This window comes from Pieris brassicae, chromosome 6, assembly GCF_905147105.1.
Source record: "Pieris brassicae chromosome 6, ilPieBrab1.1, whole genome shotgun sequence".
NCBI classification, from domain to species: domain Eukaryota; kingdom Metazoa; phylum Arthropoda; class Insecta; order Lepidoptera; family Pieridae; genus Pieris; species Pieris brassicae.
In genome coordinates, this window is record NC_059670.1 from 3038759 (window position 1) to 3059802 (window position 21044).

Below are 21044 nucleotides of genomic sequence, written 5' to 3' on the forward strand. Positions count from 1 at the left end.
TTCATATTAGAATTTCTAAGTCGATCGATGGACTAAAAACGGCTCATTAAATCTCAATTATTTTAATAAGTAATTAACGAGTTCCCTAACTAGTTTTATAGCCGTTTTATGTTAGGTTGAAAGCACGCAGTTATTTTATATAAAGCAATTACGTATTCATATGATTATTTCGTAAATTCGAATTAAACAGAAAATTAAATAAAAGTATGTACTGGCTGGCGGTTTTAAAAATAATAGTTTAATATTTGATAATGTTAGAAATATATTTTTTATTTAATGTTTACCATGTATGTATGTATCTCTAAAGGAACGTAGAAATAAAAAAGAAAATAATTTGGATGTATTTATTTAGAATCCTTTTTTGTAGAATTGAAAACTTACATAATGTATGTTTAAAAAAAATATAAATGTTGCTACAAAAGTACAGTACTGCGAAATATTGCTTAAATGAAATAGAATCGAAAATTAAATCACAATCTTATAATAAACAGAGTAAAATATAAATACATAATTAAAATTAATTTTTAATAAAGATATTAATATACAATAACTGTCAAAGAAAACATATTCTATCTACAATATACAGGTAACAAACATCTATCTATATACATTTTATTCAGACTAGTTCGTGTACGAAAAAGAAATATTACGAATAGGATTTAATTTTATTGATCACTGAAATTGAATGTTTAAAGCTTGGCTTAGAAACTGTCATACAAAACCAGCTGATTAACAGCCGTACTCAGAGTCGTTTGTTAAGCCTTCACGATTACTTAGGCCATTTAGTACAGATTTAATCGTCCTAATACGTGTTTTATGTGCGTATTTTTGTCACTGCATAATTCTTAATCAAAATCTGTTAGACATCATTTAATGAAATTCTGGTAGTACGGCCGTATAAATGTAAAGAAAAACTGTTATTAAGCATTTTACAGAATTGTTGAGACTGTATATTCAATTATTTTGTCATAAAACGGCAGTAATTCTCTATTTAGTTCTTAAGTGGAGGTATTCCCTATTCTATTATTATATCGGAATTTAACTAGAATCACAACGATTGTCTAAAGGGAAATGACAAAAACCGGGAAAGATTTGGGCGAAATTTTCAATTTCACACCCCATCTACACTATCCACCTATATACATGCGGCAAACCGCATAAAGCTCTTTTAAAAAAATTATAAAAGTTTCAACATATAATAATGAACCTATCTATTAATTATATACAATTATTGCTATTGATGCGCTCATAACGCACGGTTATAACGAAGACTTATTGCCATCCATAGACGAAGCAATCAAATTACTTTCCCAATTTTCCGTACACTAGTGGAAATAAATTATTGTTCTTTGCGAACAACAAAATTTCCAAAACAATACTCAACTAAAATATTTAAGACCAACTCAGCAACCGCAGCTCGTTTGAATAATAAATTTCAACGAAGTATGAAACAGTTCTTAAACCTATGTATAGTACATAGTTTCAAAAAGCTTCTACTCAAAAATATATTACGTCAAACGAATCAGAAATATCGATAGTTCCGCGTTCTAGTTCTTGACAGAAACCATTCATTGCTACGTCTTTGGTTGTAGCTAATACGTAATTATTCTCATTTCCAACAAGCAACTGTTTAGGCCCTTGCTTGCATAAACCAATTAATATGTCGTATTGATATAATACCTAAAATGCATATTGTTCACAGTAAAAATAATTGACGTAAAAGTAATAGTAAATTTAAAAAAAAAATATGTCAAAACAGGTGATATCAGTCTTATCACTAATCTATAAATGCGATTATCTATTAAAACTTTCACTGTATATCATAGAAAAAGTTATAAAAATGAAATAAATCTAAATAAAATGGCAGATTTGAGCGTCCTAGGTTAGATCTGTTTGTAGCGGTTTACACAAAACTTGTTAAATATTTTTCTAGTAGAGAAGTTTGAGTTATGATTTAATAACTTCAACTTTAGTTGCTTCAGTTTGGGAATTAGTTCGATGAACGGGCGGCGCCCGCGCCGTGGCCTAGGACAGCGCGGTCGCGCCGGCCCGCGCTCAGGGACGGTGCGGATGCGCGGAACTCAGCGACGAACTACTCACGCCAGAATCACTACTCTTCTCAGATACACAGGTCTCGGCGCCGGCGACAAATTTAACAACATTCAACTTATGATCGGATTCGCAAGTGTCGTCTCTCGCTCCGCCAGGCAACCCTCCGCTACGAGTGACAATCTTTTCTCCAATTGTACCTGGATATCTTTCAATTCTGTCGCATTCGGCGTCATCCGGTTGGCGGCGGCGAATAGAGCGCTTTGCTTGAGGAGCTGGCTCTGGAGGCCGATGTGAGGGTTCGTCGGTTCTGTGCACCAGAGGAGAGGTGCGAACGCGCACACCACCAACGCCAACTCCCGCTTCGTAGCATCCAGAGTCACGTGGGAATTGCCTCCTTCCAAAAGGTGAGTCACCGCCTTCAGAACTAGAACCTCCACCGTCTCCCTCGCCTTCACCTTCGCCACCTATTTATAAAAGAAATATACTGTAAAAATACAACAAATGTGACTTTTACCGACGGTACAAAATATCACGTTGTTCTTAAACATCAAAATTATTAGACCGTGACACAATTGGTTGTTATTTGGAGTACGGGAGTCTCGACTTATTTCATATTATCTCCGGACGCGCTTATTTGATGGAATTAAGCAAATCGAATGTTTTAAAATAGCATAAAAATGAAGACGTACATAATCTTCGACGTATTTATGGTGTTAATCGTTGTATTTTCTTAACAGCTGTGGATAATAAATAGTTAAATAAAAAATTGCCACTTAACATCATATTCGTGCACTGATTATAGTATACTCACATTCAAGCTGGTGCAGCAGTTGTACAGCAGCGAGGATACGCGTCCGATGGTCTGGAGTCATAATGCCCAAGTAATCTAAATCTGAAGGCTCAATCTCTTTAAAAAGCTCAATATCCTCATATCCGTTTCTTGCAAAAGCTATGGCATATTCCGGCAGATCTATCCTTCGCAATAGTTCTTCTACCGTTCGAGGCCGTGTCTCCCAAAGCCTTTCCCGGCTCTTGCACCATTTCAGAGTTCTCGATCGGGATGCATCCCTTTCTGACAAAACCTCAACGTTCGCAAACTTGAAGTTACCAACTTTGTTGTTAAGCACTCCACGCCATATTCCTGACGCATTCATGTTTATCACTTCGATGATGTCTCCTTTCTGTTAATAAAAATATTATTTTAGCCAAACCACAGGACAACCAAAATTGCATTAATTATGACATTAATATTTTTTATACAACTTTAGACAGAGATTCAAGATAAATTTAGCATCTCCGCCAATTAAGCAAAGGCTGCCCCGACTCCATACAATTGGCTACCTCCCTGAGATCTTTTCAAACTCTTCTACATAAACATTTCTTAACCACATCCTACGCTGCTCAATCGTGACTTCTAATTAATTATTCTTTTTTCTTGCATCGCAATTCATAAATCCGTGAGATTAGCTTTTAGATTTTTTTTTGTATGATTTTACATTAAGGTTGGTGATTCTATAAATATTTTATAAGTTTGGTTATGCATTTCTTGCATTTTACCAACCATATTTCTTCTTTAGTTTTTTTCCTTACTAGGGTTGCTAGATGTTATTTGTTTTTTTCTATAATTGTAATGAAGTATTATTAAATAAATAAATCGAGTAAATTTCATTTCTCCGTTTATATCTTACCTTGTATCTCAAAGCATCTTTTTCATATATATTGGGTATGTAATCAACCAGAGCGCGGGCGCGGCACAGCATTTGTGGCACAAGAAGACTCCGCCCGGCTGGACTTAATTCTATGTTTTCTTCTGCCGAGAGAGATGAATGATTACTACCGGCTCGAACCAATGCTTGCGTGCCTGTACATAAACATTGTATTTACGTCTAAACGCGTAGGAATACAAGAAGCAGCCGCTAAACCTAAAGACCCCCAAGGTACTTGAATTACGCATGGCTTTTTCATGTTTGGCGGACACTGGTTTATAATTCTCCTTTAACAGGGTATTATTACATTATAATCAATAAATACAATGACCAAAGATAGACGTACCAATTTGTATAAAACTATAAAATAGCTAAAACACGGTGGTACACACGGATAAAAGTAGCAGCTTAATTTTCCTTTTCATCAAATTAATTGGCATGTCAATCATTAAGCTAATAATGTTATTTCTATATTCAATTAGTTGAAAGGTTGAGAGGTCAGTTGAGTTATACTATCACTTACTGCGGACGTGGAACAGAGAAAAGAAAGACACAAATTATTTACAAACATTTATATTAACACAGAGTTAAATCCACTCACTACTGCCTGATCCACTGGGAAGACTTTCAAAAGAACTATTAGAACATGGAAACGCCTGGTCCCCACTTGTCCGCCTTTCGGAACATTCGGGACCTCTTTCTTGTCGTAATCTTGATATTTTTCTTTGTACATCTTGCCTAAGACCTCGAACTTTTCCAACTAAATTCGAAACACCTTCCAATTCATCCGCTGACTGAAAATTATTATCAATATGTTATTTAAATTGGCTTTTAAATTGAATTCACTGATTGTAATTCGATTACCTTGTGCACTGTCGCTATATGCTGCGAGTCAGTCTCGCTCTCTTGATCTTCGTAATCCGACGATGCTGGCGATAACGGATCTATTCCTATTCGATAGCCTGACATTTGCCTGTAACCTCGTCTTGAATCCCGCTCGGAACGGCTTGATTCCAACGATATGCCGGATAGTCGCGATCCTATAGATTGTATGTCAGACGCGGCGTAATCCCCGCTTTCCCTATCTCTCGCAGTTCGCAACGGTATCACAGTGGTTGGGTAGGGGCCGCTCTGTGGAATTATTAATCCTCTCCGCGGAGCCCTCGCTAAGCTTATATCGCCAGCACTTCTCAATGATATCACGCCTTCACCTCTCGGTTCGTTTCGGAGATTAAGCGTAAAACAAACTCGGCCATTTTGAAATGTAGCAGCTGGTGCGCCTCCACCCATGAGAAAGTCCTCTGGATCACTTTCATAGGGCGGCTCATCATACCAGTGGCCTCGTCCAGACAAACCTCTCGCTTCATCGTCGTACATATACGTGTCGTCTGCAAACGATTCTTCGATTAGACATGAAGACACAACCTTCAATAGTGCAAATAAAACATGTGCTAGCGTAATTGCAAAAAAAATTACCGTTAATGGCCCTCCTATTAAATGGCGGTTTCACTGACAACACTGCAGGTAAGCTGTATACGAACATCGGAAAGCCGTGCGTGGTTGATGCAAAATTATATTTTCAAAAACATGCACTTAGCATTTCGACGCAAACAAAACTTCGTAGCTGTGATGATGGTGGTTTTAAATAACCGGTTTATTTTTGTTATATATCTCTTCTTGTTTAATGTGTTTCTATCGCATCGATTCTCGAGTCATTTCAATGTATGATTGATGAAGGATGCACATCGAAAGCATACCGGATGATTGCGATACCGAACGATAAATCAATGACAATATCAAAGTAAGCATTCCGTCAAGATGACCAGTAAATTAAGTGTCAAAACATCGTGCAAGTAACATGCTTCAAATTTATTATCCCATTTAATTATTCTTTTCTGACGTTTTTAATCATGACCTTATGATATTTTGACCTTAATTCTTAGAGTTCATTCAAGCAAATTAAATTCCGATTGTGATCTAATTGAAACAAAACAAAAGAAAGCCCAAATCAATTTTGAATTTAGAATGCATAACATAAGTGGTTCATAACAATGCTCACATCAAATACGGCCAAAGTACCTTGAAGCGACTATAGAACATTCAGTAGACACAAGAGTCTGACACATAGACTTTATAACAATTATCATTTTTTTTACTTTTATTGAAATTTCAGTACAATTTACTTTCGTTTAAAAATTCCAAAGGAATTTTATCGTTTATCATAATTTCACATATATACCTCCAAACGGACCACGAACCCCGTCCCGTCCCATATTGATGAGACCGTGTCTGATGTCCCGTAGGATCTGTAAAAAATATAACTTCTAAATAAACAATACAAAAATAGCATTTAATTAGTCTTAAACAATAACAATATTATAATAAAACGAATGATCAAATCAGTGTGGGTGTAAAGGCATTCACTAACGAGGTGGAATACAAGCAATATAAAACAAACAAAATCGCAAAGAGAACAATAAATATTCAAAGCTTGTGTACAACCAATTCCACGTAAGTAGAAACGTATTGAAGATAATAATGTTAATTTATGTACTGTGATATATAAATTTATTTTTGTGTTGTTTCGCGATATCATCGGTATTGGTTTCTTTACATCTTGACAGTTTCATATGGAACAATTAAAGTTATTCAGAAATTAAAGAAGTAAGTATTTTTATGAACTGTTCTTTAACGACTGCTTATGTTCATACAGCACGTTGTTGAGGAATAGTAGCGAAGAAATAAACTTTCAGAGTAATTGACAAGAGAGCAGAAACGAATGTAACATGCTTAGCGAAAGGCTTCCAAAGTTTCGTATCGAAGCGGTACAAGTTCCAACAGGCTTAGCTGCAGATTAGAGCATGATTAGTCGGAGGCCAGCGCCAAACCGATGTGAGCTAGGGATTACCAACTCTGTTACGCTTGTATTAGTTTTGAATTTCCCTTAATCAATACACAATGTCAGGGACACTGTGAACTTTGAGAATGCTGTATTGTTGGTATTATGAAAGCCTTATATTTTAACTTTGCATTTATCTTTATGCTGTTACATTTTTATAATAGACTTTGTGTTTCAATATCTATCTAATACAATTTAATATCTATACAATCTTGAAACCGCAATGTTTATCTATAAGAAAATCTTTTAAATATATTATAATACCTCTTCTTGTTCTCTCGCCAATTTGTCCTTTTTCTTCATCGCCTCTTGAACTTTTAACTGCAACAAGCACAATATCTCATTTATTTAAAAGTTTATGCAAGTTATATCCTTTAGAAAGTTTTTCAAGCGTGATCGTCCAACATTTAAACGTAAATTTAAAGTAAAACCTTTTATGATTTGCGATTTAAATGGTGCATTCCGCATATTGAAATAAATAATGATAACATAATAAAAAAGATCATATCATTGAATGATGAAGGAAAAAGATGCACTGTTTATTAAACATACACGTACATTTTATAAAACCGTCCATGCATATAATTAATTTTTACGAATTGCTTAAGACTGCATGCTGCGAGCATTGCATCATCCTGATCCTCGTGAGAATAATTTATACCAGGCCGTTTTTTATTTGTATTATTATAATAAAAATGACAGTTCCTCCTCTGCGTATGAATTTTGCGTATCTCACGAGGATCCACTATTGATATACAATTAACGAACTTAAAATATATGCTTAGTAAGTTTATCACATGCGAAGTTTTACACACTCCACTAAAGACTCAAACATTTGCATGCAACCACAATCTACGGTGCAACAGTATCGTGTCGTGCATAATACATCTTTATTTAAGAATACATTGTTTATGAAAATGATGTTTAGAAAAGCTGAAATGATAGCCACCTCCTATTCTCCGAGCATTCCAAATGTATAAACCAAAAATTTTAGGCGAGGAAAATTTTGAATTTTGAACATCCATTACAACTCCGTTGGCAAAAATATCGACCGATGTAGGGCCAAAATAATCGATCGGTAGTAAAATTAGAGCATTATCATAATTACGCTTTTGCCAACCCGAGTGTAACAGAAAGTTTTCCTGCTGAAATTTTGAAAGTTACTGTGTTTTGAGTTAAATTTGAAAGTTTATTAAGCTCCACTATTGGATGACTAAATCTCATTATTGTTACTACGATGGTCAAAGCTAAAACACAGTACTTTATATTTATCTTCACGCAGGAAAACGAAGGCTCACCCTATGTATAGTTTCTTCGAAGGTGTTTGGTTGGGCGGCTGTCATTTGAAAGAAGCGTAGCCGATCATAGTCTCTAGGGTCAACCATGGACCTAAGAGCTGTATCAGGACCTGGACCGAGGCCTAAGCCACTTTGTAGCACGCTGTCCGGTGTATCCACCTGAAGGAAATTACTTATTAAAATGACACTGTTGTCTTCTACTGCCAACCTTTTGGAGAGACGTCAACGTTCACCTAAACGTTGACCTAATCCTAATTTGATCATATCAAGTGCTCCACATTTAAATATTTATAACCAAAAATATTGTGACATATTCCTAAAATTTATGACTATTCAGATAAAACGTATTAACCATACAGAAACGCCATATATTTTAAAGCTGGTATTAAAATGTCAACATAGTCGATATTTTAGAAAACGAGCGAACTTTAAAAGTTAAACAAAATTTTGACCATTTATCAACCCCGACGTTTTCGACATCGACATTTTTCGGGAAAATAACCACGAATATCTGAAACTCTTTTGCAATGATGAAATTTTCAAGTGGTGAAGATTACATTTCAGCCGTTTTACTGATTTCAAAAGGGGGTTCTGTAATCGACCAATTTTAGTACATATGTACTAAAATTTGTCTTATTTAAAAATTCTAAACAAAAAACGACTTTTCATTTCGATCATTTGGCTCTTTTAACGTTTTTCATTATATATTTTTATTTATCGTTTATTCATACTATTACTTTCTTAAGAGAATATCATCATACTTAATGTTTCGGTGTATGTATTGACAGAATTTTTGTGTTCTTAACCGCTAATGTGTACCACTATATTTTTACACTAAAAATATTTCGTTATGCGATTTGATTTTGTATTATCATTATCAGATTCCTTAACAAGGAAGTTAATGTGCCAGCATTGTGAGGATATATGATTAATTGATTTGCCCCAAAATCCCATTGTGACGCAGATTCACTTTTTCGTCAAGTGCATGATTAATGGAACTGATCCGGATGAGGTGCTTTTTTAATTTAAAGTTACTTCCTACTATCTCCGTTTAAAATTATTTAAAATCCATAAAGAGGTTATAACGAAAATGAGTATGAATATATTTTTATATTTATTTATTTTATGTTATCATTGGTGAACATGTATGAGCTTTCTTCTATGTGTAAAGTCTCAAATCTATTTCAATTATTATTTTTGCTTGATAAAAGTTGCTTATTTTTATTCTTTCTGACTCATAGCAAGAAATTTCCCGTATAGCTGTGAGTTTTTAATATGTATTAAATAAATAATAAATAACTAGTCTGGCCATAAATACTGTTACATAAAAACTATTCTTTTTTTCAACTTTTTAATTTTTTTTAAATTTGAAACATGTTGGAATATTATTTTAAAAACTTTCTCCATTTGCGCCATTTCACACATTTCTTCGTGTTCATTAACAAATTACAATATAGAATGGAGGAAACATCAGCCAAAGTGTACCAAGATACAGTCTTAGTGTAGTGTTGTGAAACCTCTCAACAATACACTTTTTAAAAATATAGCGTGGGCTTTCCAGCAGGATTCTGCACCTGGTCATAAGGCACGAACTACCCAAGCCTGGCTTGAAACCAACGTTCCGGACTTTATAAGAGCTGAAGACTGGCCTATCCCAGACCTGAATCCTTTAAACTTTGAACTATAGTCTATTTTAGAGGACATGGTCTGCTCAAAACGACATAGCAACATTGAGTCTATTAAAAAAATCTTTGGAGAATGCAGTGGCGAAATTTCCCTAGGAAACAGTGCGAAATCCAGATTCGTGGTCATACAGGTTTAATGCCTGTATAAAAGCCAAAGGTGGCTATTTCACATAGAATATTTTGTTTACTTTTTGCTGAGATTTTAATGAATATGTAGGTATAAATTTTAATTATATTACATTTCATTTATTTATAAAAATGCATTTTCATTTGTAACAGAACTTATGGCTGAACTAGGTATATAAGCTGACCTACCACGCTTCAACATTCATAAAAAACTGCCAAGAAACTCAAGTTCATATCGAAACTATGTTATCAAATATATATAAAAATCAGATACGTAATGAAAATATTTACGAAGTAGGTCAGTTTAACCCACAAGGAAAAAGTTTTATATAAAGTGAATCACAACCATGCGTAAACTTGAGATGTAGACAAAATCCACTCAAAGTAATGACAAATATTTGCTTCCATATGAAACTTCAGTGTGTTTACTTAAGATTGATTAGTTTTACGAAAATTACATATCAATTTAGACATATCTATTGACATGAAATCAAGGTGTATGTTATATGTAGTCAAAGCTATACAGTGTGTAAAATATATTTCCTTTTAAGAATAAATAATTCCATAGTATATCATAATTTTAAATTAACTTCTAACTTTAAACGAATCTTATATATAGTTAAGTTTAAACCTTGTTGCCTTTATAAGGTTATTTTTCTGAATACGTTTTAAGATAATATAATTCCAGGTTTGCAACATAAGCGCTAACACGCTAATAGATGTACAGCGAAATTGGGTTATGTCGATAGAAAGAGGTTTTACAATAGAGTGGCTGGTCGAGGCTCAATTACCTTAAGAAGTAAAGACAGTTCACATTGCCATAAGATTACCAAGCCTTGTATGTATGCAAAGTCTAATAAACGCAAACCACACTTCGCACAAAGAAAGTAATCTGCGTCAAAACATGGCTTTGAAAATATTACTACTGTAAATGTGATAAATGCGAGGTAACTTTTGTAGTTGCAGTTTAATATCGCCTTCATTGTGCCGTTCCAGATTTCCTTTGTTACCTTTTGTTGAGTGATAACCGCGAGATTTACTTATTAAATGCGTTGGAAAAATTCTAAAGTCGGGTTTAATTTATTCGTTCATGTTAAATAATCGTTTGTGAGTTGTTTATTTTGTGGTTGAATTAGGTTCATCCAACTAGAAATAATTCACAGCGAAACTCTCTTTGCACGCTAATCTTTTTCTTTAAATTTATTATTGGTAAAATATGTATACCCGTTTAAAAGCATTGTTAAAACAATCTGGTGCTACGAGATCATACTTAAATCTCATCTTACCGTCCTAAATAGTTTATAAGCCCAGATCGGCTTCAAGGTGATTCCGAGGTATGATTCTAGCTTGAAAAATTTGAATTGTCTAAAGTCGCTCGCTAAAGCCAAATAGGTATAATAATATGAAAACGCAGATTGTGTAGTTCTATAAAAATTATAAGTAAAATGAATGATGATCCTTTGCTTTGATGATTGAGAGAGATAAATTTAAGTTCACGTCTAACTAAACTTGTAGTTGAGATTCATAGAACCGAAGGAATGCCAACAAAACGGCTGTAAAAGCAGACAATAGGGTTATCCATAGTTAAGTATTTACGATATACATAATATCGGGAGCCACGCAGAGCCAATATAAAGTTTTATTACCGATACCGTCGATCTACATCCCTATAATGCCTTAACAACATCCCGCAAGACGTTAGGATCGGGGCAAGGTGCCAATGCGAAAATTTAACTTGAACATTCTAGTATAATAAAACTTTTTCGTATAATAGTGACATTGTGTGTGTCAATAAACGCGATTGCCAAGTATGGGATGGTGCCTTCTTAGCAAATTTGTGGACGATAACATTTTATTGCGGTTGGTAGCTAGAGAATTTATAAGCTATTCAAAAATATATGCGTAACTTATATATTACCCGACACAAGACACATGTTTATCCGTTTAACTGTTGGTAGGTATAAGTTGACGTTGAATCTTTCATTTACCTCACCATAAAAAAAATATGGAGGTGTTTATGCCGGCGTCCGATAATAAGATTAAGAATCGCGTAACCCGGCTTACACTGTCCTGTGTCTACATAGGGTGTTTTTTGTTTACCGTAACTAATTTAAGACAGACAATCGGATACTCATAAAGCATTACTCTAATCCTCTAATCACAGCTGGACAAATCCCGCCAATGGTCGAAAAAAGCTACTTCTGACAGAGCTAATCCTAAGTGCAACTTGGCCGATAAGGATTATGCTCGCGCCCTAATGGCCTCCATCCCTTCTCTCAACAAACGGCTATAACTCAGGCGTCTTGGCTCAACCGACTTAACTTTGGCAGCCGTCATTTCTCACTGCGTTGACGTACCCAGAGATTAATAAATACGGGAGGAAAAATGTTGCTTAATTTGGGAGAGATGAGTTGCGTGAAGTTCGTCATATTTATGACGTTTCATTGTTATGCGCATGATATACGGGGTTGATCTTAATACTGCAAGTTTTGTTCGGAGTTCAAAGTTTAGCTTGTCTGAAATTCTATGAATAAAATTTCAACACAAACGCAAATATATGTTAAAGCAATACATTCGGTATGCTGAAACCATATTTTTGTTATATTAATAAAGTTGTACGAGCCAAGGCTTCGCATTTTGCTCAATCAGGCTTTTTTTAGTCTTATAAGCGTAACGATTTCCTAAATCGTCGGAGTTAGGCACTCTCTTCAACATTACAGTCATTCGTTGTATAGCAGTTAACTAAATCATGGGAGTTACGCCCCGAGAGTATGACTAGACGTAGGCACTCTCTTCAACTGTTATATGTCATTCATCGTTACATAGCAATTAACATTTCATTATTTTGTTCATATTGTATTGTTATACGCGAGTGGTTAATATAGAGTAAAACAAAAATCTTCTGTTATTTATAGCACCCAGACCAAGGAACCGTACAAAAACTATTATTAGGAGCTTATAAGCCTTCCCGGCTTCACACGGACTTGTAAATTTTTACTTAAAGGATAAGATTATAATGGTGTATAATTATTGAAATAGCTCTGACAGTTTTTCACAAACATACCAATACAAATCTTTCCTGTTTACAATATTAGTATAGGCAGGCTAATACATTGATATTGTTAATTGAGAGCTAATATAATATTTATATAACTCTAATCAAAACTGAATGACTTTCCGTTATTACAATATAAATTGTCTACGTGAAGCTACCATGTACTGCCGTCTCAAAATTCGCAAACCGTGCTTATCAGATGTTGTTCGGTACCCTTACATTGTACGACCTTACGGTTCATTCCAGACTCTCATTACGCTTACCCAAATCATAGTCGGTGACTTAGGATTCCTTCTAATATAAATATTTATATTGTTGATCAACATGCTTCGTTAAAAGCGTTTAATCAATAACTAACCACGATTGGCATAATAGGCTCGAAACATTGAGTCGATAAAAATCTACTATAGAGTTTTTATGTATTCTCATAAAGTAAACGGAAATCCAATAAAAAAAATCATAATTTTCGTAACTGTCATGTTACGCGGTACAAAGTTCGCCGGGTCAGCTAGTAATGAGCTCGTTAAATATAAATATTATTTAAATCAATATTCTTATTAAGACGCCAATCAATATAAAATAATAATAATATTTTAAAGGCCCCTCAGGCAATGAGTGTCCACGAGCGGTGTCACTAAACATCAGACTGCCCCTGTTATACAAAAAAATATAACTTAAAAAGATTTCTGGTCGATCTTTGCCAGTTTTTTCACGCGTTCGCTACCCCATGCACTATTATATTCTTTGCCGGCTTCTTCGACAGGCACTCCGCAATTAGTATGACGCGACGTGAGTGTCTCGTATGACGTGACCAATATTTTGCAAAGGCTGGTAAACTATCTACATATGTTTTACAAATACACCTTGTTATTAGCATTTGCAAGCGTTATAACCATTTTCTCTTTACTGAAAATTTGTTGGGTCAAATCCGGCTTGCTCATCTTTTGAGCTGTCACTTTGCCCTTTTAGATTGTCTGCTCTATTGTAAAATGCATTATCTGATTTTAATTATTATAGTCATCAGTTATTAATTAGAAACGCATTGTACAATATTAGAACATGCTTTATGTGCATCTATACATCTATTTCACACCTTGCAAATTGTCTTACCATACACCAAAACCGTGATAAATTATCACAAGTATTTGATAATACCGCAATGTACATTAGTAGATTTATATAAAGATTTGGCCAAAGCTCCACATTGCCATACTTGAGTATTTTGTCTGATTTAAACAAAAACATACCCGCTGAGGCGGCAACGTTTGCCGTGGACTGTGTGTGTGTTTTGGAGAACAGGAACCATGTTTTTCTTTTCTATGGGATTTTAATCCGCGTAGCAGTCTTGAAAATGTGGTCACCTTTTTCTTAGCTGTACCGAGGCAGTTATCTGAAACATATACACATCATTTAATGATACATAATTAATTAATCTTATTATATAATTAGCGGTAAATCAGTCAATTATCATAGATATAAGCTACATAGTTTTATTCCGTCTGTAGCCTGTAGTAGTATGTATACACCCTACTCAGAGTTAACTATATCAAATTATACAATAATTATTTTATATATAAGAGTAAAAGTAAACTACTTTAATTAATGAGCTGTAAAATCATGGGGCAGAACATATTGACATTTGGACTCTCTTGTCTCTATGGTAAATCGTTTTTTTTTATAAATACTATGAATAATACTTTAGGTAACTATCATTGTTATATGTTAGAATATAATGTTATATAAGGCCGCTTGTTGTACTTCCAATTATTAACATTTTTCTATTGTTTTATTAATGCGTATGTGTTAAATAAAAAAAAAATTGTTTAATTATGATATAAACTGCATTACGCCATCAAAACGGTTTTACTTTATTGAAAATAAAAAAATATTAAATAGAAAAACAAATACAAATACATAGCAGCAGCAAAAATCAGCCTTATCTTCTACAAAATATGAAAATTTGCCTCACGAACGATTTCATAAAATATAAAATCTTAAAGAACTTACCGCTGGGAGGGAATTCATAAAAGTACGCTGAGCGTGGACTCAGGCAGCTGAAACAAAAAGTCTTGTTTAAAACTATTGTCCTTTCTCTTATAAATTAAATAGATTTAAATACTTAAGAAACTTCGGAGCCGGCAGATATTGAACTTCTAAGAAAATAATTTAGCATACTTTAGTCTGAACCTGGAGACTGCATTTTGAATAAACATTATAACTCGCTCACTTTATTCGAGTTCACAAAAGAAGTCCAAATTAAAATGCATTACCACATCATCCTGAATACAACCCGGGTACGAGTGTATTAAAAAAGTTCATATTCGTAATTAATTAATGATGCCTGCGAGCAACGCAAAATAAAAGTCCAAAAATGAATTTTGGTATCGGATTATTAACAATATCAGCGCTAATGACAATTGTGGAAAGGCTCGGCCGGTAATGAGAACGTAAATTGTTAAAGAGGGTTTATTTAATTTCACTATAATGTGAGGAATTTTAAGTCCTCTCCGTGTCGAGCTTACGTTCATACAATACTTTTCCGTGATATAATATATCATGACATATAGAATCACAACACAACTGACAAGAATTGTACCAAATTATTTACTTATTTTTAAACTTATAAAACTGTCACGACGTTAGTAACAGAAAATGTGTAGTGACTGACGTGGGTAACTTGTTAAAACATAATGTAAACTCACCGTAGTTTATTAACAAATATAAATCTCCAAACAGTAATTTCCAAGCATCTAACTCAAAAATTGCCTTCGGGTTAAGATCTTAAAACAAACGACACATCCTGACAGTATTAATTCTTAGTAAAAATCTTTTTTGACTCCTAGTTATGGTTATGTCGCCCGTCGCGAACCACATATCCTGGACAACTGGCTGGTTACCATTCTCACGGGTTTCCTTCCCTATTACAACTGCGCTAAGGGAACAGACCGAACAAAGTGGAGAGATATCACTAGCAGGAACTTTACAGTGACACGACCTTCAGCAATGAAGAATACGAAGACAAGAGTTGTAAGCAAAACATAGTAAAGGTACACAAGGTATAAAACGCATAAAGTTAAAAGCAACTAATATTTCGATTTCGACATTGCCAAACTTCCTAAATACATAAGTCTATAAATAGTGTATTGTATTAAAGTATTAAACCGTGTATTGGGATCAAACTATCCCACAATGGACCATAAATCAACCCAAGTCGTATCGGAACATGCAACCATGCAATGAATATTGATTTTCAGACCAATTTAGTTTGACGAATATAAATTAATGGGAGAATTCCGGTTTCCGCAATACACTTGTTTATACGTATAGAGAGAAAAACGATATTTTCCTCATACGTAAAACAAATGTTACATATAAGACAATTAGTCTTCTATTTTTATATATCAAAGAAATATATACTAGAATTTCAGACTCGTTATGAGCACACTTGCCTGATTATAAGTTTCTACAGATCAGATCAGAATCTATATTTTGTCATCATTTTCGTTTTTAATAGGCAAGATTATCACTGCCTAAATACATCGATTTTTGGGTCATAGTTTTCTCATGATGGTGCACAGTCGTGATAACACTGGGACATACAGTTCTCATACACTGGGACAATATAAAACTGTCTTCAAAAACTTGACACTTAAGTAAAAAGAAGAAAAATCTCAGTCAAAGAAAAGTTTGAAGTTACATACCTCGGTCACATCAAAGATTATTGTATATTCGATATCACAATTAACAAGTGTAATGACGATGGTAAAAAATACCTATGTACCAGATTAGAAGTATAAACCAGACGTTTTAATGGTCTTATCATAAGACAAATGAACACAAACTAAAAAAATAATGGTCTATATGGATTATAAAAGCAACGTAAACAATTTCCATACACAATGCATATTTTAAGTTCATCGTGTGCTCGTTATATTTTAGTACGACTTAAAGAAAGCTTAAGGCTCAGAGCAAATAAAAATGTTTTTATTCCTTTGATGTATAGAATTATAAATTAGCGTTGTCTTTATCTATCTCGATACAAGATCTGTCAAAACAAAACAATATTGTGACTTTATATAAATTTTGCCAATTTTGCGAGTGCTTTTATACAATAACATATCATATTATGTTGGTACAACAATAACATATATAATAAAGTACAGGGCGGCCACATTTTTGCGGTTATTTCTCATACATCAACACATTTGTTATTTAACTTTAGATACCCGAAGTAAAAAATATTTTGACACGTATTTCTAGGAGGCGGTTATGTGTGGGTTAAACCTTATATCAATCAATATAATTTTCACTTCAATAAACTTGCTGAAACAGTCACTCAATAATGGTATATATAATCTTTTCATTGAAACGTTATTCAATCGTTAACCGCGTTTTAACAGCGCGGTCGGTTAATTACTTTTAACAACGGTTACAACCGGTCCCAATTTAAGTCCGTTCGTAAAACAGATAAGGACAGATATATTGGACTTTTAAAGGTGCTTTAAAAAAAGGTTAAAATTTCAAGTAGTAGTACCTTTTTATGCAGAGTCGACATAATTGGTAAATGGCGTTGTTATTATCTTGTAGTGATAACGTTAAGTTAATTCGTAATTTAGAGAAAATATCTGCCACGCCCACGAATGCTTTCTTAAAATTGTTTGTAAACACAAAGTCTTGCGTATTATTCTTCCTATTCATTCAATTTTCCAAACGCTGTTCAAAATAAATGTACCAAATTTTTGACGCAATGAAAATGTAATAAATGGCTATTTTTTGTTCACACCGTGTCATTAAAATTAAAAAGTCAATTGTCATCCATGTTCATTTGTCATAAACACGGTGCAATGATACCATAGACAACACAAACACAAATGTCAGGACACGATGAATAGAGATCACAGATAACGACAGTTAATTACGTTACACAATACAGCAAGAAGATTAAAAATAAAAAAGTAATTTAATCAGTTTTTGAACAAATGTATTTTAAGAGAAATCCTGTGCTTGAAAAGTAAAGAAAACTATTCAAGGTTTCCGTTTGTAAATGTGTTTTTAAAAGTCTGGGTTTTCTGGAAGAAACGGCTTTTGCAGTAGGTACGGTCGACATTAAATATCTATGGTCGACTTTTATTATTACCTGCTCTGTGCAGTGTTTGTGTTTATTATCTGTAGCTAAAAATACTCTATAAATGATATTCTAGACATATACAACCTACGCATTTATTCATTATTTATAAGGTAATGTATTAATGTCTGGTAACATATTTAATAAAATATCTTTGTCTCTTTCATATTAATTGTTACGGATATAAGTCGTGCCGCAAATACAGTAAGTCTGTTCTGAAATTGCAAACTCATAGCTATTAGAATATTCCAAGTGTTAATTGAGTTCTAAGATCCGTCTAACTTAATATTTGTAATACGAGTTGACATCTAATAGGAACGTAGTTTAATTTACTAAATACAAAATTTATATTTCTTAGTAAATAATATTGTATTTGTAAATCCACCCTTTAGGAAAAAAATATCGCAAGGTTCAGCGCATCTTCTTCTAAAACAATCATGCAACCATACAATTCTTATATTACTTTTAATTACTACATCGATTTTAGTAGATCAAGGTTCAAGGATCAAGGTGAAATCAAGGTCCACAGCTAATGAAGAAAAATAAAACTCCAAATTAAACTAATAATACCTAAAGATGTCTATGCCGTCAAAAAGAAATTATAAATTCTTTCGCTAGAGCCTTAAATGTCTGTAGACAAATATGTAAGAGGACTTATGATTCATAAATATTAAGTACTATTACAAAGGTTGAGGTAAGGTAATGACTATTCTCTATTCTCGACACCCACATTTGTAGAAAAGATAATAAATAGTGAGTGGTATCATGTGAATATGATATTTATGACACACGGGACTCACACCCACAGATGAAATGTACCACCTTTTATTCATATGATGCACTGTGAATTTAAATTGTTTCTTATTGTCAACTGTCATTGAATTAATGATATATTTTTGTAAGAAACTGTAGAAAATATTTGTATTTTTTGTCGAAATTGTAAAGAATTTTAAGGAATGTCCATAAGTATTGTTGTAGAACAAAAGTAGCTGGCATTAGACATTATCCTAGTCAAAGACTAATAGATTTAATGAAGTTTTTTTTTATAGAACAGGGGGCAAACGGACAGGAGGCTCACCTGATGTTAAGTGATACCGCCGCCCATGGACACTCTCAATGCCAGAGGGCTCGCGAGTGCGCTACCGGCCTTTTAAAATTGGTACGCTCTTTCTTGAAGGACCCTAAGTCGAATTGGTTCAGTTTTGTACTCTGCCTCGACGTCCGATGATGGAACTCAACTGCAGGTATCAATCCGAACAAATCCTATGTATACTCTCCATGGTAAATGCGGTAGAAGATGCAGAGTGAACCCACATGTCAAAGCAACGCCAAAGGATCGAGCCGCTCAGAGAGGGATTGGTCATCGACGATTCGGAGGACGATTCGAACCGTCATTGAGTTTTGCAAACGCATGCGCATATTTGGAAATCCATTTTTACTATTTTGCTAGATCACAAAACCAAAACCTCTGGATTAATTTTCAAGGGCGGGACCAGTTTTAAAATAACTACACTTATTGAGCTAAATAATGGAAACGCTAAGTTACAACGAGAATTGTGTCACTCAAAATAATAAATTGGGCTAAAGGAAAATTCTCCGAATGCAATTCAGCGCTAAAACTATTTCCGAATTCTGTCGCTCGATTTCAATTTAGATAATCCATTACACAACGTCGAACCTTATCTAACTAGCACACCTGTTAAAATCTACGTAATTTATGCTATTGTATTCTCAGGACTATTGCGTTATGAAAGCCGTGTATTAAAATGGAATGTTTTATACAAAAAGTTTACATTTGATGCTTGTTTTAATTAAAACACTTGTAATATATTTTTTTTATTTTAGGCAAACCTATTTTAAGCGTACGAAACGAATAAATTAACACATACTAGGTTCAAATTGCAATTTACATTTTTCAAAAGATTATTTCTTTAAGATATAATCCACTATTTCATACATAGTTTTTGCGTGTTTCTTTTGTGTTTTCTTTTACCATACATTTGTTTGATATAAATGATATAATGACTTTACGTAGACAACCTTTCTATTTAGTGGACGCTATGGTTTCCAAGTTATCCAAGTTTCCAAGTTAAGTAGATAAAGTATATATATAGTTTATCTTATACTCAGACATGGATAAGCCATGTTAGTGTTGAATTCCCATCATGAAAGGTTTTGGTGTTAATTATTTTTTTTGTAGAAGACGACGGTTTTCGTCATCAGTCTCTCATATCGACCAATCCCAAACAATTAAATTGCTTCGCCGGGAATGAATCCAATAATTTCGATTGATATGGCATGTGTAACCCATGAAGGCGAATAATTCTTTTTATGGTTTCTTAATATACCTTTGATAGTTGTGTTGCTGGTTGTGCATCAGTGGTTGTGATGGCTGAGCAAGTAGCAATTGCTTTTGCTGCTGCTGCCGCTGCAACATCTGCTTCCCAAATACGCCATAACCGAAACCATAAATCTCATCCTCTTCCTTGTCCGTCAAGCAGCTTGAAGGCTGAAAAGACTTTTTATATTAATTTTAAAGAAGAAGACACTATCGGTTGAATCTACGATTGATGTTACTCGGGTCATTTGAGATCGACTGTATACGCATTATGTTTTTACTGTATGAAATAGTGCAGTGTCCTTCTAGGATGGTGTAATGGTAGTGGAGTATCTAACTTATAAGTTAGATAGATCTGTTAAGTGCTATGGTTTAATCAAACTAGAATGAAATTCTATTTTCAAAATGTGTTTGAAATATAACAAAATGTAGGTCTTGATAATGTTGTAAAAGACTTTGGAAAAATCTAGTTAGTAAAAACACTTCAGATAGTTACTCGCTACACAAGTTTATCAGTGTGACTAATTGCATTTGCCAATTACTCGTATCGCTAAATTCCATTCGAGCAATGAGTTCTATCAACGATGTAATAAATTTTACGTTAAATAGTCGTAATTTATTGATAAGAAACAGTTACGAATAATTGTCGTCCGTTTGGATAAAATAGCTGCCGTGTTAATTATTCGCATTTTAGGACACATTTAGTAGTGTTCAACTTTACATAGTTATAATCTATTATTATTATAAAGCCGTAAGACCG

General features: G+C 33.8%; 1 protein-coding gene across 4 annotated transcripts in view; it reads right to left on the reverse strand.

Moving 5' to 3' along the window:
- Positions 1–572: 572 nt before the first annotated feature.
- LOC123711232 overlaps positions 573–21044 on the reverse strand; it is a 93534-nt gene continuing 73062 nt past the window's right edge. The window contains exons 3-13 of one of the 4 annotated variants that reach the window (XM_045663720.1): positions 20295–20455; positions 14829–14875; positions 14069–14211; positions 7956–8114; positions 6922–6978; positions 5998–6064; positions 4623–5146; positions 4360–4552; positions 3741–3913; positions 2864–3233; positions 573–2516 (exon numbers count right to left, since the gene is read on the reverse strand). In XM_045663720.1, coding sequence (XP_045519676.1) covers positions 2056–2516; positions 2864–3233; positions 3741–3913; positions 4360–4552; positions 4623–5146; positions 5998–6064; positions 6922–6978; positions 7956–8114; positions 14069–14211; positions 14829–14875; positions 20295–20455 — 2355 coding nt within the window. In that variant the 3' untranslated portion in view covers positions 573–2055. Of the gene's footprint in view, positions 2517–2863; positions 3234–3740; positions 3914–4359; positions 4553–4622; positions 5147–5997; positions 6065–6921; positions 6979–7955; positions 8115–14068; positions 14212–14828; positions 14876–20294; positions 20465–21044 lie in introns of all 4 variants that reach the window. The other 3 variants (XM_045663721.1, XM_045663719.1, XM_045663722.1) reach the window with 3 other exon arrangements.